This window comes from Melanotaenia boesemani, chromosome 14 (genome assembly GCF_017639745.1).
Source record: "Melanotaenia boesemani isolate fMelBoe1 chromosome 14, fMelBoe1.pri, whole genome shotgun sequence".
Classification (NCBI taxonomy): domain Eukaryota; kingdom Metazoa; phylum Chordata; class Actinopteri; order Atheriniformes; family Melanotaeniidae; genus Melanotaenia; species Melanotaenia boesemani.
This window is the reverse complement of record NC_055695.1, coordinates 19,058,824-19,083,620: the sequence shown is the minus strand read 5'-3', so window position 1 is coordinate 19,083,620 and position 24,797 is coordinate 19,058,824. Positions and strand designations below refer to the sequence as shown.

The window sequence follows — 24,797 nt, the reverse complement described above, 5'->3', positions numbered from 1 at the left end:
TCTCAACTCAACGCAGTTTACTCAGTCTTACTCTTCTAAATTTTTTTGATGCAAATTAATTTTTAGATCGACATATAACAGATTATTTGTGACAATATGGTTGCTGCTTATTAGGGTTGCAAAATTCTGTGAATTTTCAAAGCTGGAAACTTTCCATGGGAATTAATGGGAATATATGGGAATTAACTGGAAATTTACTAAATTTAGGTTTATTCACTTAACAAGGAACTTAAATACAGTAGAGGAAAATATATTGTAGCATAATCGTGGATAAAATAACCAGATTTAATGCAAGCACAGTTGAATATCTATACCATTCAATCACATACACACAGCTTACTGAAGATTTTTGAGGCCACACCCCCCACACGCACTGTGTACTTATCCATCACATGAACTGGTGACTTCTTCAACCCTGGAGTACTGAGGCCACACTTGAGCTTGCAACTACATAAAGTCAAGTAAGTTTTCATAATATTATTGGTCAAATTTATGTTATACATCAACTGTAAAATACTTTGAAGAAAACTAGTTGTTAGCGATGTCTATCTATCTATCTATCTATCTATCTATCTATCTATCTATCTATCTATCTATCTATCTATCTATCTATCAGTTATATATATATATATACATATATATATATATATATGATATAAGAAAACTAAGGTATGAATAACAGTAATACAATAATACAGTTTAAGTGCAAAGAGAGAGGAGGCGGTGATTCACATGAACTTACATGAACTCGGCCGGACCGGCTGGTAAACACAGGGCTGGAGATCAGCACTTTCCTGGGGGCTGGACTGTTTTATCCTTTTAAGACATTTTCCTGCTGATTATCCGTCAATCTTCAGGTGTTGGGATCATGTCCGGTCGGCCACTCGACCCGCATCCAGTAGTACCACCACTTCTATCCTGCAGGGGGCGCTGCTCTTTAACAAACGCCTCGGAGCAACAGGGTGCCGTCATTGTATAGAATCTGCCGTTTTCCTCAACTTTTTTTTCCACCACTTAGACTGTGCTGCTGTTATCAAGGCAAGGAGAAAGGAAGTAGCGCGACAGGCTAGCTGGTTAGCCGGTCTGAAACCAGATAGTCTGTTAAGAAAGAGTAGACTTTAGAGGTTTTTTTTTCCAGAAACGACACTTCGTTATTTAATGTAAGCGTGAAAGGGGATTGCGACTGATTCATCGGTTCTTTTAGTGTTCTTTCCACCCCGTGCTTAAACCTTCAAACTGATTCAGCGCTGAGCTTTGTCTAGGACTTTGTCCACCGTTGTTAGCCTTCTTCAAACAAGTTACTCTTGTTTCTTTCAAAGGAGAAAACAAGGAAACAACCGAAAAGCTGCGACGTGGTTATAAACTGAAATTCTCATCTGTCGGTTGAATCGCGGGGGATCCAATGGAGGATTAAACCAGGACAATGAGACAAACAGCCGGGAAAGGTACGTTAAATAAATATTCTGCTTCAACTCTTAACTCTCTACGAGACTATACATCTTACTATAAGTTAACGTTGGAAAGTAATACGTTCGTGTAAATATTTAGGTTTACTATTGTTAAAGGATATGGTTTATTTATTTATTTATTTATTTCTCTCTCGCTCGCTCTTTTGTGGCTACCAGGCATTATATTGACAGCTGTTAAAGGAAGTTATTACGAAGTAGCTGGTAACATTAACCCGTGGGATGTCAGTCTGAGTTTTTTTTAAATTGAGCCAAATAATTGGACAGTTTAGTAATAACGACATGGTCTCTTGATGGTCTGTGGTACATTGTAGTTGCAGCCAGTGTGTGAATCAGCCGAGAATATAGGCTGACTTGTTGCAGGGCAATGTCCCCAGGCCTGGGGCAAATTGTGACTAACCTACATGACAGTGGGCAGTTGTGTTTTAGTGAGTACGGATGACTTTGATTTCAGGGAAGGGGTTTTATGATTGGTGCGGACACAACTGTGAAGAAGAGGAGCATCTTGAGCTCAACAAAATTACCACTTGGTGGTAACTGATATTTTATATGTCCTGCATGTGGCAAAATTTATGGCTGTAGACAGCTATGATTGCCAGTGATATGTAGAGTAGTTAAAAACAGCAATAATGAAGATCAACAGAGAAGCGTGAGGCATATTGAGAACGCGTTTTACTCTGCTATTAAGCTTAAATATTGTCATTTATTTCCACAGAGGTGACTGTAACTAGGCGACGTTGTCACACTTTGCTATCTGGCTGAGTAACATCAGCAATGACTGTCTTTGTAATTGTGTGAAATGTGTGGTCCTGGATTAGAGAGGAGTATTATTGGCACTGTGCAATCATTGATTAACAGGAAGAAAGACAAATCAAAAATCAATATTGATTTGATAATTGATGTATGTCACAGTTTCTTTCATATGGTCCAACTGGCCAAACTCCAGGTACAGAACCAACTACTGGGTGGTAAAAGGAAACATGTATTCATACACAGCATCATTTAATTAGCTCATATTGACATTTCAAATCCAAGTTTCACTCTGTCATTTTTCTAGTTCATTCATTGCCCAATAGTAGTCTAACCTGCTGGAGATTTTATCATGTTTGGCATTCAGGAAAATTCAAAGTCACACACACACAAAAAAGTGGAAAGTAACGAGTTTTACTCAATAGATGGTTTAGAGATGTACGAAAAAACATGTTGTCTGGTTACATGGAACAACATGCAGTGGGATGCAACATCATTTCACTTTAGTTTTATTGCAATTTCATATCCATCCATCCATCCATCCATCCATCCATCCATCCTTCCCAGGGCCTGAGCAGATATACATTTTTTTAAGTGTCAAATATTTCACTATTTCTACACTATTTCTCGCACTTCAAATGTCTACATTAGGTCTGTATTGAATTAAAGAGCATCTACATTAAAAGTACATGTGGACTAAGTCTTATTAAAAAGTGGAGCATGTCCAGACAACTTCTGAATAAAATTTTCTTTAAATCACATTATATTTATGCAATATGTAAGTTCTGTATATTTGTCTAATTAAAAAGCAAACTTCAAGTAATGTAATGGTATGTAATTCTGTTAAAACATCATGTCTATGGCACTAGTACTAAAGTTGATTTGAGCAGAAATGTCGAGATTCTTCATCGACATGAGGCATGTGGGGTGTTTTAAGTGCGTGCATCTGCAAGCTTATCTATATAGGGCCTGCTAGCTACACTGTTCAATACTATAGAGTGTCCCATACGTCATGTATTTAAATACCTCCTGATGAACAGTTTATTATATAAGTCTTTGGGAAATTCAAAAGGGAAGTGTATGAACATTTTATGCTCATTTACATGCACAGAATTTTTTTTTTCTTAAAACGGAACTTTGTTACACTCCCAACACCTTAGTGTTGTATTTTAACTTCCTGAAAAAGCTTCAAAACACTCAGGCGGCCTGCGGAATGGCTCACTGCCATCTATTGAAAGAAAAGGACCATATGGCCCCCTGCTAATGGTTAGTGCTCTGCAAGCCCCACTACAGATCTGTGACAGTGGTTGAGGATAAGACGGGGGAGGGGAAGGAATACCAGCAACCCTCCACTGCAGCTTTGAGTTTAACTGTTTATGCATCTAGGAAGATGCAATTGTGTGAAACCATGGATGAAAGATAACTGCCTCAATCATATCTTTTTCAGTATCTCTAAGATAAAAGGAGCCTCATTTATCATATTCAGCGTCTTTGCGTTTCTTTGCATCTGCTGTGTCTCATCAGTGTGTTACTTAAAACCAGAGATAACACTCAAAATCAGTTTTCATCAGCTCAGGGTCTCTTAATACTCCACAGAGCAGGTTGTTTTATGTATAGAAGAAATTATATTTTTTTTGTTATGTTAAAGTGTTTTTGATAAATTTGGGTCTCTAGCTGATTTGGATCGTTAACCTTAACCACATTGTATTGTTACTTTATTGCAACACTAATCAATCAAGCTGCTTTCTGCCATTAAATCAATGACATTGCATTAGTCTCTTGTAGTTTTCTACATGAGTGTCTTTATTTTAACTAATGGCCTAAGACGTGTAGGAGCTATTTTATGTTTTTAGATGGCAAAATAATCTTTGCACAAGTTGCAGCAGACCTGTGAACATCTGTTTGTGTATCTTATCAGCAGTGTTCTCAGGGTCTTTTTTTTAGAATTGCTAGGAAACCACTTTCTCACTACTGTTTTTTTAAAAATCATAAACAAGATGGAACATTTCTTTAAAATGGGTACTGTATGATATACTTAAAAATTCACATTTGAATTACTAATTATTCTTAAAGTTTGGATAATATTTTTAGCTGCTTGACCTCCTTTATTTCCTAATAAAAATTGAAAGACAGAATTAAGATGAAAAAATTAACTGAATGCTTTCTGTAGCTGTGTCCCTAAATCCATTGTCATGAGTTCTTGGGGTTTTTTGTGCCCTTCTTTTTATCTTTTACCTAATAATTTGACAATTTCGGATCTCTGGCAGAACAAGGACAGAGGAACAATTTGAGCTATATTGTGCAGTGGCAGCATGGTGATAAGTAGTCCCTTAGCAGCATGTGCTGTTTCTACGTGCAGCTGGTGCTACCTGTGGAATATCTGCAGTCCCATAGCTTTAAAGATGAGCTTCACTGCATTGCATAAACCAACTAGGTCAACTAGGCGTTTTCTCATTGACTGCAGATTTTTTCAGCCGTTGGTCATTCTTGTATGCACTACTCAGCGGGTGATTCTACACTTGTGATATGTTCATCTGAAAATAGTTTGGGTAATGTTGGAATGGTGGAGAATGCTCATCTTTAATGGTCACTGTGTTTCTATTAATCCCCAACTGATTTAAAAGACCGTCAGCTGTTTTCAGAATTTTATAAAAATATTTGTATGACTAAACTAGACGAATATGTTTTGTTTTACTATATTTAAGGAATATACGTTTCTTCAAAAGAACGATCAGAAATGGATGTTGACCACGTCGCGGAAAGCCTGTTCCTCTATGACGTACAGTAAAAAGCTCATCACCTTGGGATTGGCAAGAACAGTCTTGTTGAGACTTGTGTTTCTATTTACATGTGTACACATTGGGGAAAATGTCTGTCTGTGCTTATCAGTTACTGACACTGCTGCTGAAGATCTTAAGCACTAAATGAATGAAAGAATGAACTAACAAAATACTTCGTTAATCCCTTGGGGCAATTATAAATTAGGATTGGGGGGGGGGTCTCTCTGCTTGCAGACCCGTGGGTTCAGGTGCTAGTATTATCATCTTACTACTGTTAAATTACCAGCTGATGAGAAAACTTAATTTCTATCTAGTTGTCAGCTTGATTGGTAAACCTGGAAGGTTCCCATCAGTGTTGTCTGTTTAATCAGTACAGCAAACTGGATAGATGTATGAACATGGTGGAAGGGAAAAATGGATAAAATCAGAAAGAAGAAATAGGACACCGGTATGCGCACATGTGTGCTTTTGTGTGTGGTCATTGTGCCAGTGCCTACTTTAGGGCTGTCGCAGGAATGCTCCAGGGTTTAGTTTTCTGTGCCAAGAGATTGAGAAAGAATAGCCTTGCTTTCTGCAAAGACGGCTGACCTTATTTTACAGTGGGAAGTCTGTATTTTGTAGAGCCTAAACCAGGTGGAGAGCAAACATGCAAAAGATCTGAAATGTAGGTTTGGGAGAGTACTAGTGTTTCAATTCCACTAAGTCCTTAGTAACTCTCCTAAAATCTTCTTTCAATGTGGTTAGGTGAATTTATGGGCTTTATAAATAGACCCAGCTGTAATGAAAGGGTATAAGAGTGGAAAAGGGAGACTGACTGTTAAGGAATGGCCTACTTACATTGGATTTGTTTGTTGTGCTTAGTCCTCACTCAGATATCATTGCAGTGCCCTAACACATCACGTCAAACTGACTAGGAACAAACATGATTGTGCCAAATCTCCCATGTTATTATTATGAGTATAGGCTAAGATATAAGTCATGACTAAAATATACAACTCAAGACTTTTCCACAGTGAGGTGAAAAGTGGTACGTCAGCATAATTTAAAACACAGTTAACCATTTTAAGGCATCTTGAGCACAGTGATTTTGCATGGCATTTAGATTAAAATCTTAATTTTGCAACATTATTATTCTTCGTGGATTTTGGTATCAATCCTCAACATTGTTTCCATTACGTGGCCTTCGTCTCAGGACTTTTTCAGTGTTTGAGTGTTTACATTTAAGGCATACTATTTCTATGTTGCTTCAGTTATCTCCCAATGTGTCAGCCAGAAATGTGCAGTGGCATCATAATGTCACAAAACTGTTCTGTTTATAAAAACACACAGTTAGTTTCACAATAAGCAGCGACATCTTCTGTTTGGCTCTCGTGCCTGATTTTCCAAAGAAAATCTTATTTTCCTTCTGTCACTCCTGGTTAGGAAGGGGACTTCTGTGTTTGTGGATAAAGACTGATTAGTTGATGGCTGCAGTGAATTTAATGAGCCTCTCCTTTGTCTACCATGGGGTTACTGATCCTCTCCCTTGACTCTGGATTATGGGGAAAGAGTCAGCACACTCTGAGCCTCTAATTACTGTTGCCCTGCACTATAGTGTAAAACGTAATCATTAGGTGCAGGCCTTGGCTGATAAGGGCCAGTGACATACAGTATCTGGCTATCTAAATCTAGCTAGTTTAATTTATTTAATGTTTAGGTTATTTAAAATTCTGTCGTTATTTGCAGGTTGAAGTCTAATGATGAGGTAACTTGTACAATTTTGCTCCCTTTGTAGATTTTAATGAGCTACTTCACCTAAACTCTCCCTTTTTTTGTACAAATTGGATTGGACTTGTTTACATCTTGACTGAAGCACTATGTGCATGTCTAAGGAAATGGAAATTATGGCTATTCCTTACTCATTCACAAATGACATAAGAAGAATATATTTAGCCAGGTTAGTCAGAGGATATGACAAACTACCCCATTACATGTGCCAAGCCAACAGCAAGCCAGTGTCTCAAAGAGGGCACAAATCAGTGCAACCACTATTTCTAATAGCACCATTTAAAGTATTTAGAGATTATTAGTTTGGTTAGTGGTAGGGCTGGGTGATATGGCCTAAAAATAAAATCTCAGATTTCCGATTTTAATATTTTTTTTCCTTTCTTAAAAACACATTAAACTTAATAAAAACTATCAAACTTAAAACTTTTGCATGCAAAATGTGTTTTATTTATATGAATGAATGACAGCAACGAAAATAAAATAACTTTTCCACAGTATAAATGACTTCATATCTTGCATAGAGATATGCAACACAACTGCATCCGTGATCTCTTTCCATCTGGATCCTTATCATACGGGATCCACTGTGGAAATAATTCCCCTGATGTTGGTTGTCTCTTAACGAGAGTTGGTGGGCTGAAGTTGTCTTCTGCATCTTGAAGAGAGCAGCATTTGTCACTGCGGTTATATGTACAGCTAAATTCCAGGCGTGAGTGATGGCTCACTTCTCTTTAAATCTCTTAGTGCTTTCAGACAAACACCGTTATGGTGAGGAGGGAGGGCGGAGCCTGCTGCTAACTATGTAAGCCCAAGGAGAGCGTTTGCAGTGGATATAAAAGATAAAAAAAATACCAATTTTTATTCAAATAAATCGTCTGAATAAGAACATTTGATTGAATCAATTTTATCAGTTAATTGCCCAGCCCTGGTTAATGGTATGTATGTATAAATTCAAGTTCACAGTGTTGTGATGTATGTCAGTAAACAGTATATACATGGTATGTATTGTTAATGTTTTGACCTGTACTGAGATTATGGCCAGCCTTGGTAAATTGATAAGATTATGTTGTGATCATGTAAACTAAATCTTTTATGTGCTATTAATGATTTGCCTTAGACCTTAGTGTGTGTCAATCTTTGGAAACCCAAATACACCACAGTGAATGTGAACTTCCTTTTCTTGCTGTATGCTTGCATTTGACAAACATTTGCCATCTAGATGTACCGACACAGGGCATTTTTTCTGGCCACTGAGAGTTGAGCGTTGTTTCCCAATATGCTGACTGCAGCTGAGCTAAACCGCTGGATGTCTGAAGTGCTGTGAAGAGTGACAAGAGAATTGAAAGAATAAAAGCCAAGCAAAGAGGAGTACAGACAAGAGAGGCACAGAAGGGGAAGAGATGGAAAGAAAAAGAGAAGTTGAAGGTTGAAGGAGGAGGAGACCGAGCAGGAACAGTAGACCTTGGCTATGCGCTCACTATTGGCTGAGCTCCACTCTGTTCTGTTTTTTTTTTGCTCTATTTTTACTGTTTCAGTCTGGCCCTGGTCACTGATGAATGACTCCATATGCAAGTTACATTTCATATGACAGAAATCATCCAGTGTTTTGGCCAGGTAGTTCAGGGGCAGTGTGAAGAGCCATGAAATGATCCATGGAAGAAAAAAGCCTTTTGTTCAGCCTTTTGGAAAATAGCTTTGGTGGTCCTGCTTTTTCACTGTAATTTTTTTTTTTCTAAATGGATATTAAACGTTGAAGTTCACTTTCCTCTCACTGGGTAAAATCCCCCTTTCTTGCTGCTGTTTGTGTTGGATGCCTCCAAATATGATCAGTTTTGAGATCAGGTAAAAGGCTTTGTGCCCACCTGTCTGAACTTTGTTTTTCAATTGAACAAAGAAAAGTGTGCATCTACATGTGGCACGTGAACTGGTGGTAGAAGTAAGGTGTTTTGAATAACTATGTATTTGATGCTGTGCATGGACTATTCTGGTCTTACAATAGAGTCATGTGTTTGGGAAGTGTTTTTAGTGCTGGATAGCCCACGTGAGTGAGGGTGTACAATAATCCCCTCTGTCTGCCTCCTTCCCCTCGCTTCCTTTTCTCCTTTCTTCCTGATTTCTGTTTGCAGCTGCCTCACATCCCCAGATGACCTACTATATGTTTGTGCGTGTAATTGTGGTTTATCAAGCTAAATGGGGAGGAAGTGTTTCCTGAACTGGAAACTATCTTAAGCAGCAGCTAATATCAAATACATATGGTACATTAAATCCACCTGAATCAAATAAAACACACCAGTTTTAGACTTTTTTTCTTGATTCAATGTAAGATGGTTATAATTACCAATAAAGGGCACATTGGGCAACACACTTCTATCAATATAAAAAAAATTAACCATTTAACCTATTACTTTCTGTGGTCCCAGTCAGGCTAATTATGAACTCTGTGCTGTCAATCTTTCCAAATCCAAATGAAGAAGTCAGTTCATCTAAACCAGGGTTAGGCACGTTTGGTCCTTGAGAGCTGCGGTCCTGCAAGTTTTAGATGTTTCCTTGATTCAACAAACCTGATTCATGTAAATAAGTCACTGGGCAGAAACTAATAAGCTGTGGGAGTTCTTTAATTTGAATAAGGTGTATAGAGCAGGGAAACATCTAAAACTTGCAGGACTGCAGCTCTCAAAGCCGATCACTAACTTGCCAACCGCTAAACTAAACTATATTAAGTAAAATGTAAAGTTGAACCAAACTTGCATCCAATGCAGCCAGTCAGATTTTGCAATTTACTGTAATTATGGGAAATTATGTCACTGTAGACTGATTCTTAGAAGTTTGGGAGAATAATTTGAGACATCCAAGCACTTGATATAATTGATAATTTCCATAATAATTCCTTAATATTACTCAGTTTACTGACAAGCCATTACTTGTCTGACACAATGACATTAAATCACTTCCACAGAGAAAAATCTAACAATTCACTATAAATGTATCTAATATTGAGACAGTTAATGCTGTATTATTCATTGTTTTCTTTTTGTCTGCTGCTGATCTAAACAAGTCTATTAGTCAATTGTGGCTGCAATAATAAGTCCAGAATCTCCACCAAACAGTATGGACTCCCAAAATGAGCCTTTTTTTGGAAGGAGATACTTCTGGGTTGCATGCCATTGACTTGCTGGTCTGGTATATTTCACATGGGCATTGCCTTGAATCAAGAATTTTAGCTCATTATGCTTATTCAAAACATCTATTTCTCTCCTCCACTGATTGCTATGTCCAGTCTTATCAATGTATTGGGACTTGAGTCTGCACAGGACACACATTCAAACTTGGTATTTTCTTTTGGAAAAATTTGCATCAATTTTTGCATATGCCTGCACTTACTTTCTGTATGGAGTAATAGGAGTGCCACAAAAAACAAAAAAAATCTGTGAAAGAATAAGGAAATTAATGAGGAAATATATATATAAAAGCATAAAACAATTAATAAAAACATCAATAAATTAATAAAGACATAGAGAAATAAATATGAAGATTTTAATATTTTTTCATTTTATTTGTTTTCACATAATTTAATTTTATTTTTCCATATTTTCTTAATTCTTTTCCAGATATATTTCCTTTTTCTTTTCTGTTTCCTTATAAATTAAATCTGTTAAATTCTTTGCTAACATAATGTGTGTGTATCATACCCAAATGGTAACCTGTGAGAGGTCCATTTGTTAAAATGCTTTGTGGTCAAAAATCATGAAGAGCTGAATAAATACGATATTTAGACTACACACTGTTCAGATGCAATGTACATCCATTGATCAAAAGTTGGAAAGAGGATTGAAGTAACTAAGAATACTGTCAGTCAATTACAATCATTTTTGTAATCAAGTGTTCAGTGCAATAAAAAAAATGTGTTGTTCCATCTTGATTTCATTCCTTTGTAGCAACAAAGAATTCTCCTTGTAATCATCTTCAGTATGCCATCTTTAAAATGACCAGAACATGACAGTATGGGAAGTGGAATGGAGCTGGAATTATTTGAATGATCAGAATAATGTAAAACTTTCATTGTTGTGTAATCTAACTACAAAAGGTAATTGCAGTTTCAGGGAAGATTGCTGTGTTGGAGTTGGAGTTGGAATTACTTTACGTCCATGACCACTTGCAATTATCAGTTAAGCAATGTTACGATAACCGTAAGTACGTGTGTGTGTATATACATACATACATGCATACACACATACAGGGTCAAAAATTAACACTTGCCAGGCACCAAATGTGAGTAAATTTTTTGTTTGGCAAGTAAATCTCAGAGGACTATCCGCCAAATGGCGAGTAAATGTTTGTACCAAATTAGTCATGATTTTCAGTCTTCCTTTTGGTGGATTTTTTCATGTTCCTCTGCAGTCTGCATGTATGAACGACACGCACGTGACACGAGAATGCGCTGTACTATTTCAGTTCTGTTTACCGTTTAGCTCAGGCTAATTAAGTAGGGTAAATATGTGGAGATTTTTAGCAGGAGCCAGCCAGCACGGTGAACTGGAGGATAAATCAGCAGAGCTTCCAGCCCCAAACAGAAAGTTCAGTGAAAAGTGATGGTTAGGATATAGCAGCGCCTTCTGTCTGCTTCACGGCCCCGTTCCGCTTGCTTCTCACGTGCTGACTGTAGGCGATAACACACCTGCGCGTGCCGCACTGTCAGCACAGCAGCACTCTGTTGGACGTGATGTTAGCCTGTTAGCTTAGCTGTTTACAACCTGAAGGGTGACAACAGCTGCATAACGGGTGTGACATGACTCCGCGAGACTACGAACAGCTGTCAACCGATTAACTTATCAATATAATAATAATGATACTTATTATTGTATTGATCAGTTATTATGTCATTATTATTAAAAATCAGCTTTTATGATTATTGATAAGCTATTTATATTCAATATTTCTGATTTGTCATGAATCAGATCAATAAGCTTTAAACTGATTTATTATCAATTTTTTTAGGTCTTTTTTTTAACAATAAAATAAAAAACAAAAATCAGGGAGTATGATCCCACCAAGTTTAAGTTTGGATTGGATTTATTATTGGATTTAATAATTTGGCCAGTAAAAAATGTTTTTGGCCAGTGGATTTTTTTCATCTACCGGCCAACTTAGCCGGTGAGTCAAAAAGTTCATTTCGGACACTGCATACATACATACATATATAGGGAAATGAATAAGGAAATGTATAGGGAAAAATATAAATAATTGAATTGGGAAGGATGAAATTATGTGAAAATAAATAAATTAAAATATTCATATTTATTTCTCTGTATTTGCTCATTCATGTTTTTATTTATTTCATGCGTTTGTCTATATATGTCCTAATTTATTTCCTTAGTCTTTTCAAGATGTATTCTTTTTTGTGGCACTCCTATCGTTCCATATTTCTGGACTCTACAAATTAAAAATTTTAAATACTAAATATATACGAAAACCCTCTTTTGGGTTTTTTCTGCTTCCTGGTGTTGAACTTTGGTTAGACTGTTTAGGTCACATAATAATGAAGAGGCATCATATGTAAATCAAATAACCAGGACATGGATTTTTATTAGAATCGGTCTGCTAATTCTTCTCCAGTGTCCTCTGCTCACTACCGCTTGGCATCTGGACTGAGTTAAAACAACAATCCCAAATGTTAAGCGGTGGGGAACTGAAGGGGATGAACCATGGGGGGTCGAAGGGGAGGCACTGGAGGGGTGAAGCCACTGGAGGGGCTAGAATTTGTGATATGACATGAGAAGTGGAGGGAAAAGGAACACACTTAAGGAAGCAGTTAAAAGCACAGCAGTACAGCTGCAGCAGATGAGTGGCGAGACATGGGGGAGTAATGTAAGGCTGTACCCAGACCTCTTGGATTACAGACCCGCTGTAAAATGTACATGAAGTAAGAGTTCATAAAGCTGTGGCTAAAAGTTTTATTGTATTGCCTCAAGCAAACACAGAAGAGACTGACATGGAGAGTAGTGGTATAGCCATGATTTTAAGTGGTTTGAAATTAGGTTACAGCCAGCTCCAGCTATGGATGTTTACTCCTCCCTTGGCATAGAATGATGTGTGATGTGAGGTCATGCTTACCTCCGAGGGATGGCAAAGAAACAGTGGGCTGTTTTTGTCTGTCAATATATGACTTTCACACATGATATTGGGAGTGGGAGGTCAATGTAGCTCGTTCAGATGACCGTGTTAATTGATTAGCGTTGTCCATCACAGTTATGGTAATTCATTGGGTCAGACAGCTGGCTAGCTTGCTTTTAGCAGTGGTTTGGAAAAGTAAGCGGTCAGTATCATAGAGAAAAAAAGGTTGGGTGAAATTTTTAAACTCTAATCCTATGTTTTCCTGTTTTTTTTTTTGTTTTTTTTTTGTTTTTTTTTTCAGCAGCTTGCTTGTGGTAGGGTAAGGAATATAACTTTGACCATGAGTACGGCCTACACATTGAATGAATGGGGTAATATCACCATGTCAAAGACTGGATCCCTGTGGCTTCTCTCTCCTTTATACTTTCCTTTAGATACAGGCAGCAGATGCTCTTCAGCTCTGCTTTTATTGTTTGTGGCTACCCAGCCTGGGAGCTGACTTAAAGACCAGGGCTGGGGGAGGAGATGGTCTTTGAGTGCCCTTTTTCACCTTTTTTCTTTTTTTCTTTCTTTGTAGTTCTCTCTGTGTTGTCTTATTTAACACAGTTTGTGTCTGTTTGATGAGTTAATTCCCTTTTTTAGGTATTGGTCAATTTAAACAAAAGGCTGCATGATTAATTAGGCCACATGGCTCTAATAGTTAGTTTCTGAACCATTCACAGCCATTCTGGGTGCAACTGCACAATTTAAAGAACTTCAGCCTTGAGGCTGATTTACCACCACTCAGCAACAGCAGGCGCAATCTCTCTCCATCAGTGTATGTATGAATCTTTTAGAGAACATAAGCCATAAACCTCAGGGAAAACACATATAAAGAGACAGACAGAGTGAATCTGTACTTCCCTTGCTTCCATCTCACATTGTGCCCAAGGGACAATGTTGCCTACTTTGGCAAAGAGCCAGTCCCTCTCATCTCCATTAGGTCATGCACAGAGAGTTGTAGTGGTGATAGATACTTCAGTGGCCCCAGCTCCGCTTTCCCTGGGGAGAGAAAAAGAGCTCAGCCTGCATCACTGCAGCTATCACACAGATGCACCCTCAGAAGTATAAGTCAACCTGGGTATTTATAGAACTTTAGGGTAAACCAAAATGGTTGCATTTAACTTCAGTACAGATGTGCATGTTGTTCAACTTTACCCTGAAAAGCCTCAAAAATGCATAATTATAAGCATAGATTGTTAGAAAAACACTAATAAAATCCTGAGTTTATAACTGCAAAATCTGGCAAAATCACCATCTGAATAGCTTAAACAAAATGCCTGTACAGTTAATCCAGCTGAACTTGCTTCTCCCACACTGCTGCACCATTATGATGTTGAATATAGAATAGAACCTTATCGCCTTTGCAACAAGTGCAACGAAATTACAACTTATAAATAAATAACACATTTTCCTTCCTGTGCATGTATACCTGTATAAGAGATGGCAAGCTAAATATTCTGGCATTGTAAAATATAATTGGATCAAAATGATTAACAATTAAATTATTGGATTTCTTTTTCAAAGCAATTCTTAAACTATATATTGTTTTTTTTCGATTAATTTATTGACTGAATTATTTTAGTATTCCTTAAAAACACCGCTTGTCGCTACAGTGAGATAGTTTTCTACTGCTGGGTGTGATTTGAAAAAATCTCCATGGAGATACTACTTCACCAGTGATGTTGATAGGTTTTCAATGTAGTGAGACCCTGGGACCCACAGGTGGCGATTTGAGTGGGTCCCTGGGAAATTCAGTGGGTCCCCAATTAAAAGAATGTATTTATTTTTGTTTGTTATAATCTTTTTTTATATATATATAATTCTTGTTTTTCATGGGGAAAATGAGGTGACGAGGAAAGGACGCGGATCTAGCAACATCCCTGCTTCACCCTTGCCAGTATAGAGCTGGACAGATAATAACAAATACAAAGAGATTGTTGATGCTTTTCCAGTCTGTACAATCTCCAAAATTTGGTAAAACAGGGTTTAAAGCTCAGACTTATCACTTTATGATGTACAAGATTGGTCAACCCAAGTATCTAGTTATATTCTCCACCAAGACAGAGGTCATGTAATCTGTGGCGTTGCTTTGTCCGTTAGCAACATGTTAGCAACTCATTGATTACATTTTTAGGAAATCCCAGAAAGAGAATAATATGAAGATTGTAAAGTGATCCAGACCACCATCTGGATGCAGGAATTTTTTAAATGATTCTTTGCTATGGGGAGGTAGGGATAATTTTACCATAAGAGCTTATTACTAAAAAATAATGCCCACAATCATTGGCAAAAAACAAAAACTACAATGGATTGGCGAAGTTCTGTGCTGAGTGCTTCTAGTTTTCAATGTTATAGTCATTGTCTAACAGAGATACTAAATTAGTCATGTCCATGACTAGTTACTTCGATGATGGGAGATGCTGACTCATAATATCTGTCAGGGATCATCTGGAGGTGATGTAATGGAATTCAGAGACACTGTATGTTTGGCCCACAAACAAGACTGACATCATACCTCACTTTCTTTTAAATTTTTCTGTGTTAAGTGTGATTTGAGCTGCTGGGGGTGCAGCACCAGGAGAGGAAAAGATGATTAACAATATATAGACATATATGGCATGTAACATTTGGTGTTTGTTGACCCTAAATGTGTCATTGAGTTATTCACTGCCTGCCTAATATTTGAGTCAGACGCTAGTGTCTCACCAGTGCATGTGTTGGCCTGGGGAGGTCCATTAGGAAGAAAATTTATTGTCTGTAGCACAGAGTGCGAGCATAACACTCAATCGTCTCGCACATCTGTATACAAGATCATAACCCTACAAGGACTATCCATATAAAGGCAAACTATTTGATTTCACCCGACACTAATTGATTCTTAAGACTTCTTAACTCATCCTTCTCCTCCTTCATTTCTGAATAGAGGTATTTGGGGGAGCAATATCTAATTGGCTCACATTTGCTGTTGAGTGTCAACAAATTCCTGCCTTGCTGCCAACTTTAGCGTCAGTCACAATGCAGTGCTTCTTTTATACAGCCGTCGCTTCTCTTTCTACTTCGTCAGGATATTTACTCTGCTATATACTTTATTTGATGAGAGTACAATAATAATTTTACTTTTTTTTTGGAAAAATAGTATTTAATGAGTGATATTTGTCACTGTTAAATGCATAACTCTGTGAAGTATTGAATCCCAGACAATTGTTTATAAAAGCTCGTCTGTGGCAGGATTTAAAATCTCTCTGTGCAGGAGCTTGTGTGGTCTCTAGAAAAAGAATAAATTAACGGTAAAAAGACTCTTTATTGTCTATGAAAGGTTTGATATTTGCCAAGGGGCAATACAACTAAAGCTCTCACTTGGAGGGATGCCCAAACATTTGTGCTCGCCACAATTTTTGTGTGTAAAAATCATAAGGTTTTCTTGATGCTCCACTACAATTTCCGCCATGTCAAAAATATGTCTAAAAATGCAGGTCATACCCTAAACTCTTGCATACAAATAAAGATTAGTTGTATGTCTAGGTGTACAATTATACTAACTTACTGCAAGTAAATAGTCTTGCCTGGATAATCAGGGGTTAGGTTGGATGAAGTAGCTGAGTTCATTGGGGATGAGCAGTACCTGCTCTTTAATAAGAAATGTCAGGTTTAAGGAGCTTGTTAGTTGCTGATTCCTCTACTGCTCACAGTAAGAAGGTACAGAACCCACTCTGCTCTCGTCCTGTGCTCTGCCGTCTCCCCATCAGCCCCTGGTAAGCAGCTAAAGTGCCAGGCTAAGCCTACACAAAGCAGACAACCCCAAGTCTTATCTGTGGAATGCTGAGCATCGTCAAGAGGATCTCCTCTGCAGGGAGGAAGCTGCATTATCTCAAAGCCGCTGTCTCTTTTGATTGTTTCCTGAGACCTCTCCATTCTATCTCACTTTTAGATGTTTGCCTTTCTCTCCCCTCTATCTTCCCCCAGTTTGTCCCTCCTTTTCTTTGGCCTTTTTCAGCTTCCTTTTCCCCATGCTTCACTGCACAAATTCAAATGTAAATCCTTACTTCTTGCATTATATTTGCATTTTATTAACTAGTTTTAGAAAGCAGCTAAGAGGTTAAAGTGACCAATTTAAACTAGACAGAACTCATGATGGAGGATAATGATGATGCTGTCCTTTTGTGGTCTGCAGTTTTGCATGCCTTGGCATTTTACAAGCTTGCATGTTTTTGGGCTTGTGGTCAGCTTGCTTGGCAAATGCACAACCTCATGAGTCTCAAATGGCTTTATTTTTCCTTTTGATTTTTTACTGTAACCTAGATTATTCCAGGGTAGGTTTTGTAAAGATGTTTGTTGTCACTGTTTCCACTCCTTTTATGAATAAAATGTTGGTTATTCAACAAAAAGATTAAATTTGTATTCTTCAATTTGTATTGAAGGACACTCAAGATTTACAAGATATGTACACCTGACTATGTTGTTCTGTAGCAGCACCGTGTGCTTTTGTTAAGTGAGAACCTGTGTGATTATTGTTCATTAAAAATTCCCATTACAGTAGAGGAAGAGGCAAAACATTATCTTGACTTCTATGACCCAATAAGACACTTTAAAATGTAATCTAAAAGAGAAAATCTTGTTTAAGATTATTAACTTAAGCCCTCTTTCTCTTTAACATTTATTCTTAATTGTAAATCAGTCACTGTAAAGTGTGAAATTGTCCTAAAAAACTTTATTTTTAAATGATGCGTGCATGTGTGATGCATGTGAGTGACTCTTCCCCGACCTGCTTTCTGTGATCTCGTTGTCTGTAATATTTCTTAAATTTCAAATGGAGAAAACAACCACCCTGCTTAAATAACAAAAGGGATAAACTATGGGGCTTAGTTTTTACAGAATCAACTCTGGATCAGTCTACCAAAGCAGTGCACTTTGCCTGGCATGCAGTGATTTTTAAATCTAGTTTCCACAGAGGGGGCTTGCTGTTTACGTATCAGGCGTTACTGATTTAAAGCCGTGCTACATGATCAATCATTAGACCAAGCTTTACCAGCTGCTGTGTGCTTGACACTAAACTTTAAAGTTGTAACAGGAATTGTATTATTTTTTTTTTTTTTTGTCGTGATCCAGCTGGATATTGCACCTAATCAGCTATGAAATACTGAAACAACTGTTCATGTCTTCTAAACTTGACTTGAAGTTAAACTGTAGTGATGACGAGGGTTTCTGCTCTGTGTTGATGACTGTAAACTAACCACAGCAGCGGCATTGTTAGTATTTTGGGTGTTGGCTTTAGTGTATGACGCAGTTATCATTGTACAATGAACTTAATGCTAATGGCAGTGGTGTCGCTCCTGATTGATTTTGTAATTACACGTCGGTTCAATTGATTGTGATGTGGATATCTGAAACTTGTGAGCCCACTTTTGTGCGGCTACAAAAAGTTCATGTTGATGGAGTGAAAATTATGTGATAACAATTATATTTTCTATATTGATTGACCATGATCATAATATAGATAGTTAATGTAATCTCTTTGCTTCATTTGCAATGCTTTTTTTTTTATTTAAAGGCAGCCACATATAATGCTTCTTGTTAAGCTGCAAGAACACCATTTCACATTTTCATGCATTCTGCACAGTTGCTGGAGTAATACCTTTTCAGGTGATACACCTAATGCATCCTGTATCCTGTTTTGCCATTCACTAATTAGTGAAAAAGTCTGCAATTTGTATAAATCTGTCCTTTTTACTGAATCCTAACCAGTTCCATATTAATGACATAGTGAGGCCTTTTTTTGTCAAGTGCTTTGACAGTTTGGAAAGATAATGCAACCAGTTTAGACACGCATTACCACCAACTAGTGGACTGGAGTGTGTTAAGGGATACACATCTGGCTCATTAGATAGATACACTGAAAATATCTCATGTTTATTACCAAGACTGACCTCACTTTAATGCTATCTAATTAGTTTTATCACCCAACCCTACTCTGGAGAGTTAGGAAAAAATAAGTAGATTCAAGCCGATGGCGTGCTTTGATTAAAAAAACTAATTAAGCAGAGTGATTTTTTTTTTTAAATATATTTTTAATTTTTATTTTTTCAAAAAGCCCAGAAAACTAAAATATACTATAAGTCAATATTAATTTCTTACTAATTTCTGAAAAACTATTTAGCAGTTTAATAAAACAATTCTCAAAACACTGAATCCCAGTTCTACTTTAACTCCACTGAGTCGTGTGGCATAGTTTCCAATAATCATAAATCATAGGTAGCAGGCAACCTCACCTTGGTAAGACAGCGTTTTTAAGTTGGAGAAAAGTACACTGCCTGGTCAGGGAAGAAAAAAAAAAGTCGCCATCTGGATTTAGTTAAGCAAATAAGTATGAGCCTTCTTTTGGATAATTACTAGAGATGTGCATTTTAGGTGAGTTTTGAAGTCAAGCCTTGGAAAATCATCATCGATAATAAAATTTAAACCTATAATCTCCAAATGGAAATTGTAAAACATGTGTGAGATGTTGTTTGTATAATGTGTATTCCATAAACAAGCATTTTTTATATTGTAATATTTTTTGCATAGTGTGGGCTCAAGAGTCCTTTATTGTTCCTCAGATAGATGAGAAAGTGGGTCAGGGAGACGACAGGATCAAATCTGGGCTGGCTATGTTTATATGGTGGCTGCTATGCCAGGTGACCTAAACACTGTCTACAGGAGCGTTTAACTCCAACAAAACCTTTTATTTTCCATGTCTTTCCCTCTGGTACTTTGAAGCAACATTTCTTTGATGGTTTAGTAACTGTGCTGCTCTGGTCTGTTGGCTCCACTATCGCTGAAAACTCATAAACAACTGCTAAACTTTCCCACTTCTGCCTCCAAACTGAGATCTAGAGGCAGAGGCAAGGTTATTACATTCTAGGAATGTCACAATTACAGATTTTCTTGGTACGATGATCGTCAAAGAAATAATCACGATTTTACGATTATCACGAATATTAAACATAAATCAGTTTCCCAGCACTACAATGTGTAAAATCACCTGAACACTGCTTATATGTCTGTTAGTTTTATTTATTTATATCTTTTCATGCCAAAAAAACTAACATATAATAAAGTAAAGTAACTAAGAAGTCTCATTCCAGCTAAATTTCCTCTCCTGTGTAAACCGTAAATAAACCCTACATATTAACTCGCAGATGGATTTCTCTCAGATGGAAAAGGCTACAGGTCCTCTACCTGGACGTGGGAGTCTTCTTTTTGTAAACCACGTTATAAAAATTGTTTTGAACTTTTCTTTTTAACCCGAGTAGAGAATTTAGAAACACAGGGAAAACATCCAGCTAGCTTTGACTTCCAGCTGTTATTTAGCAGAATAGCCGCTGTTTGTTTGGGACATAAATAATGTCCTGCTACAATAGTGAATATAAATAAGACCATATATCTGGAATTAAATGCCTTTTCTTCTACGGACTGTGACTATTGCACTGATGACTGAAAGCCATGGACCTCATGCCAGGTCGACTATGTTTGAAGCAAAACTATCCGTCACAAAAGGTGTATTTAATTTAGTTTTTTTTTTTTTCTTCTTCTTCTTCTTTTTTAAAATCTGTGTAACGTAACTTCCAGTGAATTCATCACATTACACTGTAGGACCAACCCAAGTCGGACATTATTACAAAACAGCAAATGACACAATAACATTTAGCTTCAATGCTGCTTTAGATAAATATTAGCTTCATTTATCTAAACTGTTGTGCATCACTGTAGCATAAAAAGCTGCTGGTTATCCAGGTGTTGAAACATATTGGATGTATTTCTTCCTTTCTCTGCAATCTTTTATGTCCTGCTTTACAGGGTGATGAGCCGTCCTCCACAATGACAGCTTGGTCACCATTTTTAACCAAAAAACAAACTAAAAAGAAAATCCAACAAGGATGTCTTAATCCATTTGTTTGGAGGGGAAAAACTCTTCCTTTACCGTAGCATCCCACTCAAGCAACCTCTTCTGCAACCCTCACGCAACCAAACACAGCAGCGGAAGTGGTGATTGGTTTTGTTCCGTGCAGAAGTTGTGCTGATCTGCTGATATAGTTAATGCATAATATTATATATAAAGTGATTATTTTAAGGGATCTTTACGATTAATTAATCGTAGTGCTAAAAACCGTGATTAATTGAAAAATTAAATAATCGTGACATCACTCTTACTTTCCAACGAAATATTGACCTTTTATTTTGGTGGTGACTTTTTTGTTGGCTAGGCAGTGTAAGTCGTCCATGTTTTTTATTTATGATTGGTTGTTATGCAGAGCTGCTAAACTCACATTTTACCCTGTCAGAATAGTTTCTAGTATTTTTATAAATGTTATCACCTACATCACTTCAGAGTGAAAATACATACAAAACGTCTTGCTTCCGAGAGTGACTAGCATGCAGTTATTACACCATTTGTGGTTTACCCCAAGTGTTCTCTGTTTTTGTGTCTTTGTTGTCATCACTGAGCGGAAGGGTTGAATTTCTATGCACCATCTGCTACTGCAATTTATGGTTTAAGTTTCAGCAGCAAAGTTACTGAAACGATATAGCAACACCTATACACATAAGCAATGTGCATAGGACCCCCTTGAAAACGAGATGTTGCATCTCAAAGAATTTCCCATTAAATAAAATTTCAAAAAGACTATGTACACCTTGACATTTTTTAAATAAAAGCACAATTTAATGTTTAAGCTAATAGATTAAGCATATTTTCAAATATGAGGAAACAGCAAACTGAAAAGTGTTTGCATTCACTCCATTTGTCAGCTAGTTTTTTTTTTTTTCTCAGTGAAAGCAAAAACTTTATTCAAGTTACTCTTTGTCTTAATACTTTTTTCCCCTACTTTGTTTTTAGTTTTCTCCAAAAATATGTGTATGGCTTCTGCTCAAATGTAACATATTCAGGTGTCTGGTGAAATGGTTATACTTTTGTAATCATGCAGAAGTTTCTTTGTAAGAGCCATCTATTTGCTTTACACTGACTACAAATCACCAAAAGGCCTTTTACAGGATAAAAGTGTCACAGGCCTCTGGCGTCACTTTGTCAAATCTTTACATAGAACTAGAGTTCTTTTTGCCTTTTGCCTGCACTGATTAGAGACACTGTTTACATGTGTTCAGAGTAAAAGCGTGAATACCACCAAGTGGCTTCCTATGCAGTTTTGACTTTGTTTATTAAGTAAAGGAAAAGAAATTGTTACTCAAAGCTGGGATTATAGTATTGTTTAGGCTTCAGGAAACTCAAATACTAGTTCCCTATCTCGGCCATCTTTAAGTGTTACGCAAGCACAGTGTGTTTATTAAATAAGGCTGACTGCTCAAACCAGTTGTCCCCTAAGCATTCGTCTCAAATGTTGCACCATGGTCTGTGTGGATTTGTGAACATGAGATTCATTGTTGCTGATGAGATTATCTGTCATCTTTAGGTGCTGTGTGGTGAGACAGAAGTAGTGGCTGTGCGGCATGGTGAGGCCACTCCCCCTGGCTCAGAATGAGTGTCAGAGATGGCGCTGCCACAATGGCAACAAATACAGGTGGAGGAGGAGGGGGAATTGGACTTGCTAGCCCCAACGATCACGATGGCCGCACATACGTGCTTCAGATATATCCACGGTTGCCAGCCCAGCCTTCCACCTGCTGCAATCTTAGGTGAGTGCCTGTCTGCGTCATGGATGCAGGATGTATGCAGAATCCCATTTTCTGTTGATTAAACCTTGTGTTTACTTTCTTCAGAGTTAAAAAAGATGCAACAACAGCCTCTGTGATCTCAGATGCTGCTACGGTATTGGGGCTGGACCCTGGCCGTCTGTATGTGCTGGCAGAGGTGAAAGAATGTGGTGGGGAGGAGTGGGTACTGGAGGCCGGAGACTTGCCAGTGCAGCGGTTTCTGCTGTGGCCTCGAAAAGCCCAGGAGAAACATCCTCAGAGCCTTGGCTTTTACTTCTTACTACAGGTAAAGTTGACAGGCCTCATCCAAAAGCCGTCACAGCTGCAGTCAGAGCAGGAGATGTTCACCTTTGCTAGAAGGGTCAGACTGAAAGTGAAACACACAAAATTGCCACTGGCTGATCTTACCCTGTCTCACCCTTCAGATATTAATGCCTGTTAATGAAGAGTGTGGATGAAATGTTTAAAAAGTTGAAGTAATGTAATGTGTTGTAACAGCCGGAGCTGTTAATTAAAATACTTAAAATGGCACTTTAACTTTAGGTCTGCTCAGTTTTCGCCAAGGATGTTTTGTATTTCTTTTTCTACTGTTTTTCCTGACATTGCTAGAGCTGTAGTTTACAATATTAATGCTTGTGTCTATTATTTGATTAAGTCGTCTACAAAAATCCATTTAAATAAAAAAATATTTGTGTATTGTTTGTTTAAAATGCAATTAATCGTCAATAATTACTTACGAAGCCTCTAATTTGATTTTTTTTTTCTTTTAATCAAAAAAAAATACATCTTAGTTCATCATAAGTTGCACAAAAAAATGTGTGTGCCAGAAATTATAATTTCCCAGTACAAACATGTAACATTGTAATGTATTTTTTTTTTCTTTTTCTTTGTTTGATCCAGGAGAGGAATCATGATGGCTCCATCCATTATGTCCACCTTCCACCCTTGTCCAAGGAACAGGAGCTCACTGTTAGGGGCTTCCTCCCTCCTCCACAGGACGATTTTGCAGACCTCTGCAACCTGCCTGTCCTCAATGAGGACAGCATTTTAAACAATCTACGCACACGCTTTCACAAGAAAAAGATCTACACCTATGCGGGCAGCATCCTCATTGCAATCAACCCCTTTAAGTTCCTGCCTATCTACAACCCTAAATACGTCAAGATGTATGAGAACCACCAGCTGGGCAAACTAGAGCCTCATATTTTTGCTATCGCTGATGTGGCCTACTATGCTATGCTCAGGAAGAGGGTCAACCAGTGCATTGTTATCTCCGGGGAGAGTGGTTCAGGCAAGACCCAAAGTACCAACTTCCTGATCCACTGTTTGACAGCGCTTAGCCAGAAGGGGTATGCCAGTGGAGTGGAGAGAACCATTCTAGGAGCTGGACCAGTCCTGGAGGTAATATGCTTACACATGTAACAGCCGAGCTTGTTTTTATATAGTCAGTGTACCATACACCTGACATAACAACCAGCTCATCCTGCTGAATTTAGTGTAAGCCATTGTAGTTTAAAACTTGCTGTGATCTGGTTTGAAGAGTGGATTGAAAATAATGTAGAAAGAGGTAATGGGTAAACTCTCATATGAATAGAATGAGTTAGTGAAATTAACTATTTTAGTATGGCGCCATGCTAAAATAGTGTCGTGTTTTGTTTTCATCTGTAGAAAAATTCTGTGATAATAGTATCACAAATCATCTGCTAGAGCAGTCCACATGCTTATTTTGTCTAATTACAAGTCAGCTGTAAAATGTTTTGCTCCTTTAATTAAGCGACATTATTTGCATGGCTTTCTAAAAAAAAAAAAAAATATTGCTTTGACATGGATTAAACAGCATTTGGAGACTATTGTTAGCAGTTCTGAATGTAAAAAAACATTCAGTGCTGATATCTAATCCCATGCCTGTTCTCAGTAAATGTGCTTTCAGGCTGTTGCATGAGCTGAACGTAATGTGCTCATGATAGACTTGCACTGTGAAAAACTGGAAGAAAGAAGAAATGAAAAAAAGATCAGGGGAAGTTGGTTGTTAACCCATATATGTTACAGTGTGCCTGTGAAAATGTGAGAATCTAGAGAAGATCAGGCAGTCTCCTCCTACTTTTGAGAAAACACTTATGCTTCTTATGCTTATGCTAATCTTGGTTTCCTGGGGGTGATATTTATTTGTCACTGTTTCAGTCAGGTGACTTTGCTC

At 37.6% G+C, this 24,797-nt stretch overlaps 1 protein-coding gene across 7 annotated transcripts in view; it reads left to right on the top strand.

Moving 5' to 3' along the window:
* The first annotated feature begins 856 nt into the window (after positions 1–856).
* LOC121652892 (unconventional myosin-IXb) overlaps positions 857–24,797 on the top strand; it is a 57,706-nt gene continuing 33,765 nt past the window's right edge. For 4 of the 7 annotated variants that reach the window (XM_042005998.1, XM_042005999.1, XM_042005996.1 and 1 more), the window contains exons 1-4: positions 861–1,445; positions 22,360–22,582; positions 22,667–22,886; positions 23,501–24,001. In XM_042005998.1, the coding sequence (XP_041861932.1) occupies positions 22,425–22,582; positions 22,667–22,886; positions 23,501–24,001 (879 nt within the window). In that variant the 5' untranslated portion in view covers positions 861–1,445; positions 22,360–22,424. Of the gene's footprint in view, positions 1,446–22,359; positions 22,583–22,666; positions 22,887–23,500; positions 24,002–24,797 lie in introns of all 7 variants that reach the window. The other 3 variants (XM_042005995.1, XM_042006001.1, XM_042006000.1) reach the window with 3 other exon arrangements.